This window comes from Apaloderma vittatum, unplaced genomic scaffold (assembly GCF_000703405.1).
Source record: "Apaloderma vittatum isolate BGI_N311 unplaced genomic scaffold, ASM70340v1 scaffold34816, whole genome shotgun sequence".
NCBI classification, from domain to species: domain Eukaryota; kingdom Metazoa; phylum Chordata; class Aves; order Trogoniformes; family Trogonidae; genus Apaloderma; species Apaloderma vittatum.
Genome location: NW_009722928.1, coordinates 6,877 through 14,208, shown reverse-complemented (window position 1 = coordinate 14,208; position 7,332 = coordinate 6,877). Strand labels below are relative to the sequence as shown.

The following is a 7,332-nucleotide window of genomic DNA, read 5'->3' as shown; positions in this document are numbered from 1 at the left end:
CACGGCTGGTCGCTCCGGAGGGAAGAGGCTGCTCTGGGCTCTGCAGGATCTCCACGAGAGCACAGCGAGAGGTGGCCTTTGCTTACAGATGCCTCCTGCAAACACCCCGTGAGTGGAGCGTGGGCACAGGGGGCTGGCGGTGGCGACGAGCTCTGGCCTTAGCTGGGAGGAGGCAGCAAAGGTTTCCCATCCTTCCCCCTTCTCTCTCTGCTGGCTCCTGTTTCTCTCCAAATGGGCCATTTCTCGCAGAGCAGGGCTGGCATGGTGGGTCGCCAGAGCACGCAGCCAGATGTGGAAAAGGAGAGTAACCACCGGTGAATAACTGGTATCCAGATGCTTTTCCAGGCTAGCCTGAAAAACCCATTCACCTCCACATTAAACTGCTGCAACTCACAGAATGGGAGGCGTTTGGCTTCCAACACCAGGATGTTCCAAATACTCGAACGTGTATTTTTAATCTCTCTATTACTGAAATCACACTTGAGTTAAACAGCTGCTGTTTACAGGAACTGCTATACCCCTGGTGTGGCTTTGCCAAGACTGAAATTGGACAAAACATTTGAGAGGCGTCCCTGCTCATGACAGGGAGATAGGACTAGATGATCTCTAAGGTCTCTTCCAGCCTAGGCCATTCTGTGATTCTATTATGGTAATGCTGGGAATGACACTACCATTTAACTGCTTTGGCAGACCTCTTGTTTCACCTCCTTATTTGACATTTTTCTTATTCTCAGCAATATAATGAATACATGATGAACCATTTGCCTCCCCTCCACCCAAAGGTGTTCTTTGTATCCCTGTGCCTTCCTCTGTGTATCTTTCTCTATGGCTAAATCTGATAAATGCAAAAAAAAATCTGAATAAAACCAAGAGCGAATGAAAGGCTCCTTCCCAGACCAAAAGTCAATGTTACTTCTGAGGCCACCTGCACAGCAATGCAGAATGGATGTTCCTCCTGCCTAGAGCCCACTAGGCTTTACTGGACTCTCAGTTTAACTCTGCTTTTCCCTGGCTGAAGACTTTCAGGCACCCTTGGTCTATGGAGCTGTGGATTCACTGTCCGTTACCGACTCACACTGTGTGCAGCAGACATCTCAGCGGTTGTCGTAGCTGCTTCTGATACACCAACACAAATGACCCCTCTCTCACTGAGCTGACGATGGCTGGCTGGTTTGCTGTGGGAAGTGTGTGCTTTACGCAGCTATCCCTGGGTCTGCTGGGACAGGAGCACCTCCCGAGCGTGCCCAAATCCAAGGCATGGGATCCTCTTCCTGATGTGGGGCCATGACAGCACGTACCTTCACCCCTGTACAACAAAGACAAGCAGCGCCCCACTTTTAGAGGACTGGAGCACTTTCTTCACTGCCATCACAGGACGTGCCGTGGTACAGGGAAGCAAGTTCTGGGCGAGGGCTGCAGCACTCACTGTGCCCTGCTTCGTGCAGCTGGCAAGAATGCATGTGTCTGTCTGTGTCTGTGCAGGGAGCTGTGAAGCTGAGTGGAATACTGGAGTCCTCAAAACGGATCGTTGCCATGGGAAAACCCCTTTTCCTGCTAGGTCACAGCACACTCAGATCAGAATGGCTGTGCTACTGCTCTCCCCTTCCCCAGCCATCCTTGATTTCTAGCAGTCAGACTGATGAGCAGGGCAGGGGCCTCTGTGTCTCTGCCTTCGGACTTGTCGTTGCCAGCAAGGCTGGCCCATGTCCCTGCAGAGTTCTCCATGCAGCCTCCATGACCAGTCCTACACCAGGTCTGGGGCCAGGCACGGTCAGGAGGGACGGTGCCAACAGTTGCACTTGTCCCTGGCTCAGCGCACAGCTATCATGGCCTCACTCTGGTGCAGGTAGTGGAGAGGTTCCTACACCATAAATGTCTTTATCTGGGGCCCCAGACGAGGAAACTAGCCCTGCTCCTTGCTGGGGAAAAAAAATCTGTTGCTGCATAAACACTGTTGTACTGGCTGACAAAAAAAAAACAAACAACCCCACAAACAAACCAAACTCGAAAACTTAAACAGTAAGAACACCGCATCTTTAAAAATTCCCCCAAGACTTGTAAAATCATCTCTCCTTTCCCCTCTTCCACTGTAAAAAGAGGCACAGTCTCAGCTTAATCACTACCAGGCAACAGAGAAAAATCTTTAATTACTTGATGGCAGAACTTCACAAAAATTGAAAGTATGAACAGCCTTCCCCAGACCCGGCACAACTATTCTGGCATGGCCCCTTAAGGGCTGCTGCACGGACAACTTGTCCTGTCTGAGCTGCAGGCATGTAAAAATAAATATTTCAAGGTCAAATACTTAAGGAAGGAAAAAAAAAAAAGAGTGTATTTACTTAGCACAGCCTACGCGGACACTTAATTTTTGTAATATTTAAAAAACAACTAAGTTTTTTGTCACATACTTTGCTAGTTTTAGAAGGCCGTGGGTCTCAGTTTGATAAACACCACTCGATAGAAGGGGAGCACTTAACTCACTGGTACCCACAAAGAACAAGCTCCAAGGAGCCTCCGTGGGGGAACCCGAGCACGGTGTCTGGGCAGCGCCACGCGGAGCTGGTCTCTGTCCCCACTCAGGCGACAGGCACGGCTCCCACCGGGCGTAACAGCCCATTAGGGCTGAAGAGACAAATTGAACGGGCTTTCGCAAACGCTGCCACAAGCCGTTTGGCCGATACTTTTGCTTTTACCTGAGAAGCTCCACCTGTGCCCTGACACCTGCAGCAGCGAGCACCGCACAAGTGCCTGTCCCTGCGCTGTAGCTCCTCCAGCTCAAACTCAGCCCAAAGCCCCTCCTGGAGCCCTGCTTGCCCACAGGGCGCAGCTTCACACCACCCTTGCCCAGCAGCAGCCCGAGGAAGAAAAAAAGCCAACCAGCAGCATGAGTTGTTTGAAGGAACAACTTTTTTTTTTTAATAAAGTGTACAAAGTAGTAAAACTCCTTATACGAGGTGCTGTGACAGCTGTTACAGAGATGATTTGGGCTCCCCCACAGGCATCGTGGTGTAACGCCAACAACCGTTGGGTGGAGACGAAGGACATGAACATGACACAGACCCACCTGACCCCACCAGCTCCTGTGAACCTGCCCCCTTGTCCCACGCCGCGCCTCCAGCTGGCCCCTGCCACTTGGTCTGCCTGGCCAGGTCACCTACGCCGGCTGATCTCGCTGTCCCACACCACAGCATCCCACACGCGTTCAACACGAACACCACACTGAACCGAGCAACCTGTCCGAGCGGCATGCATACAGAAAGGAAGAGTGAAAACACAACCCGACCAAACGCACAACAACAACAACAGAATTTTAAGGCTAGGCATAAAACAAAAGGAAGCAATATCTTTAAAGCTAGGTAGCAAGTAGCATTTGTGAAACATAAGGCTTGAGGCTTATCGATTCTTCAGAACAGGTTTATTTGCTTTTCCTTCTTAGACACCAATGTACCATTTTCTTCCTTCGCTTGAACAGGGACTTTGTTTCCTTCTCGGCAGGGACATTTAACTCAGGGAGGTTATGTTGGAGCGGCCTCCCGGGGGTGCAACGATGCGCTTGCTCGCTGAGCGAACACCTTCGTCAACCTGGGTACCTGGGAGAGGACAAGAAAGCACAAAGGGAAGGGAGAAAGCAAAGTTAAGAGCATTTTCTTCACAAGACTGAGCAGCCAAGCAGCCTGGGGTCTTGCCAAAGGGCTGCCCGAGGCTGTCTACAGCAACCTGCTCCCTCTCCAACTCCAGTAACGACCCATGAGCAGCAGGCGTTTGAAAGTCTCTGTAGATGCTCCTCTGAACAGACCCACGCTGCAAGAGCAGGGCCTGATGCTGCCCTGGCACCTCTGTGGCCAGTGTCTCCTTGGTTCTACCGCAAGGTCCCAGCCACGTCTGTAAAGGGACACACAGGCTCCCACCCTGCCATGCTCTGCTCCTGTGCTCAGTTTGCCCCAGGCCACCTTCCCGCTGCCCCCCACCTTGGCCAGTGTGGCCGGTGGCTCTGCACTCTCCCAGGCCAGATGCCATGTGTGCTCACCTGACAGGCTGAATCCAGACTGATGGAGGTTCCTGACAGGGGGTGTCTGCCGTGTGGGGGAACCCCTAGTTGACCCCGCAGGGGTGCCCCCCTTGGGAGTGGTGGTCAGGTCAAACACGGGTCCGTCATACATGCCTCGGGGCACAGCATGCATCTCCGCCATCTGTCACCAGAGGGAAGAGGACAGTGACACTTTGCTTCCAGGGATCATCCTGCCATGGCAGCATCATGCTCCAGGGATCCTCAGCTCCCCAGTCCCACTGCAGAGGTAATTCATGCTGCCAGTCCCGTCCCACCCTGTGCTGTGTGCCCAAGGCCTCCCTGCAGCAGTGCAGGAGGGCACAGCCCCACTGCCCGACTTCTGTGTGATGGCCTCTCTTCACTGACACCCTGCAAACAGGCAATCCCTCAGCACGGGTTTGTGCTGCATGGATGAGGAAGAAGGCCGTTTTGCCCAGTCTCCTCATTTTTAACCCAGCACTTCCCTTCAGACTCCTGCTGCAGCAGGACAGCAACAAGGGCAGCCACCATCCACTGTTGACCCAGCTGAGCATCGGCCTCCAGTGCTGGCACACCATCAACATGAGGGTCTAAGTGTCCAAGCCTTAACCATCCCAACTGTAGGTTCAAAATACACCAGTCTGTGGCAGTGTCTCCGGGGTCCAGCAAGAACAGCAGAGGAAAACCAACCAGTTATTATGAAAAAGGGCAATTTTGGCTAAGAGTGTCCCAATGCAGTCTCCTGGCTTCCCTGTCTCATAGAATCATAGAATCACAGTATCATAGAATGGCCTAGGCTGGAAGGAACCTCAGAGATCATTTAATCCAACCTCCCTGCCACGGGCAGGGGCGCCTCTCAACTAGATCAGGCAACACATGGGGACCGAACAGGGATTGAACCTGCAACCTTGATGTTATCAGCACCATGCTTTAACCGACTGAGCTAACCAACCCCCAACCCTAACCAGTCTCCTTACCTTCCTCCTGGCTTTGATGCGCTTGTAGACATAATCAGGGAAAGGGCTGCTGGGCAGGAAGCGGCCAGTCCCCTGGGTCACGTGCAGGTTGCCATCCTCCAGCATGATCTTCCCCTGGCATATGACAACCAGTGGGGCACCACGTAGCTCCATCCCTTCAAAGATGTTGTATTCAGCTGCCTGCAGTAATCAGGGGCGACAGTCAGGAGAGACGTGAGCCCTGCCTGCCTACTCAGAGCTGTTTAGTCCCCTCACCTCATTGCTGAAGTCACCAGAGGAGGGAGAGGACACCTTTAACAGCCTTGCCTGCCCCAGAGGCCTCCTTTACTTCATTAGTCCATCACACTAAGAACCCACCGGAACTCCCAACATGAACCAGGACCTGCTGCATCAGAGCTCGGTGTGAGCAAGGACTCCAACAGCAGAGGAGGGCAAGACCTAAGCTTGAGGTAAGGCATGAACAAAGAGCACTGGCAAAGCCAGGGAAGGTTTGCACCTGGAAGAGGAACCCAGATAAAGAGAAGTGTGTGTCCTTACACCTGCACAGGGCATGGTCAGAAGGGCATCAGAGCAGGGTAAGAAAAGCCCCATGTGCAGAGCCCAGGCCTCACAGACATCCTACCCCACACCATGGCTGGCCTTGCCCAGAGCCTGGACTCCCTCCCTCCTCCTCAGAGCCTAGCAAAGCAGGGCAGCGCCAAGCTCCCAGCAGCCAGCCAGCCTTCAAGGCGTGCTACCCGCATCCCACCCTCCAGCATTCCCACAGACGAGCAGAGGACTTACAGACTGATGGGTTTTTGCTGTGACGATCTTCACTGCATCAGGATCCCATATCACCAGATCGCTGTCGGAGCCCACCGCTATTCTTCCTTTCCGTGGGTACAGGTTGAAGATTTTTGCAGCATTAGTGCTTGTCACAGCCACAAACTGGTTTTCATCCATCTTTCCCGTGGCCTGCTCAGACACAAAGAGAACTAAGTGCTCTTTGGGGAAAGAGAGAGTAAGAGCCCCGGGAAGCACTGGACTCACTCCCACAAAAGCCACTGGCTGGTGGGGCCCAGACACTGTGGCTGATCCCACTATTGGCACCAGAGAGACTGAAAACTGGGCGCACAGTCACAGCTCCTGGCTATTCCCCCTGAACCTGTGACAGCTGCCTCTCCTGCTCTGGCTTGTTTTGACTCTCAGAGGCAGAGAGGAGACAGGCAGTGCGGTGTTCAGCTCTGCAGGGGCAAGACCATGGGAGTCTGAGGCACCCACCAGGCCTGCCTGCTCTGCCCTCTCCCTGGGGTGACTCTTACCACTGCCTTGTCCCAGATGATAGACATTCGCTCCTCTATGCCGTTGGTCCCTTCTGGGATCGCTGTGAAATTGTCTTTTCCAATTGCTTTCTGTGCCGTGCTGAACGGACAGTGGGCGCTCCCCGAAACCTGCAGATCACCACTGCGGGAGGGTGGGAACAAAAGCATCATCAGTTAACTTTGCGGGCTCAGGCCTGTGGGCTGTCCACCGCTCGCACTTCCAACCTTTCCAGCAAGGAGAGCACCTCAGCCTGCTTCCAGGGCTCTGGCCTGTGGCGTTTCGTTGGGCAGGAGCTCACCAAAGGCTCCTCTCAGCCTCGCTTGGATGGTCACAGTGTGAGCCGCAGCAGCTGGCAGTGCAGACCGAGCTGTGCTTGCAGGTGCAGACCGGCCCGAGCCACAGCCTGCGCCCTGGGCTACAGCACCTCTGCCACACCACTGCTACAAAAGCGAGCACCCCACGGCCATGGCCATGTGCAGATCTGGCAGTGGCATGAAGAGAGTCAGGACTGCCTAGAAGCTGCTCTATAGTGGCTGCTGCCCAGACCCCTCTGCCCACCACCAGTCAGATGAGATGCCCTGACCCATCCCGCTCCTGACAACGATGGCAGAGGGCAGGAACGGGCAGAGACAAGCTGCCAACAGGCAACGCAGGGTGAGGAGCTGCCTGTGGCCTGGCTCCTCGGGTCCAGCAGACAAGCAGCTGCTGGCAAATCCTTGCTGCCGGGCAGAAGGAAGCAGACCAGCGCAGGCCGGCTCCCGGCACTGCCCGAGTGAGGCAAGTGTTCCCCAGACCAGCTGCACCCGAACCCAGGACGACGTGGACACAAGAGCTCTGCTCGGGGCTGTGAATCAGCCCTAATCCACTGGTAATCTCCATCTTCCACTGGTAATTTCTGCCATATGTCTGACTGACTGTGCAGCCAGAGGCCCAGGCTGACAACACAACATGCTTCCTAATCTCCACCAGATTTGTCCCAGCATAGGAAAACAAGCCATCCAGCCCAGCTGGAGCCTCACAGCCTCT

The 7,332-nt window shown here is 54.1% G+C and overlaps 1 protein-coding gene across 1 annotated transcript in view; it reads right to left on the bottom strand.

Annotated features, from left to right (window-relative positions):
• Nucleotides 1-2,911: 2,911 nt before the first annotated feature.
• LOC104275866 (dihydropyrimidinase-related protein 3) overlaps nucleotides 2,912-7,332 on the bottom strand; it is a gene marked incomplete at its 5' end in the record, with an annotated part of 11,137 nt that continues 6,716 nt past the window's right edge. Inside the window, 5 exons of the mRNA XM_009871934.1 lie at nucleotides 2,912-3,590; nucleotides 4,028-4,190; nucleotides 5,005-5,184; nucleotides 5,788-5,958; nucleotides 6,306-6,447. Coding sequence (XP_009870236.1) covers nucleotides 3,502-3,590; nucleotides 4,028-4,190; nucleotides 5,005-5,184; nucleotides 5,788-5,958; nucleotides 6,306-6,447 — 745 coding nt within the window. The remainder of the gene's footprint in view (nucleotides 3,591-4,027; nucleotides 4,191-5,004; nucleotides 5,185-5,787; nucleotides 5,959-6,305; nucleotides 6,448-7,332) is intronic.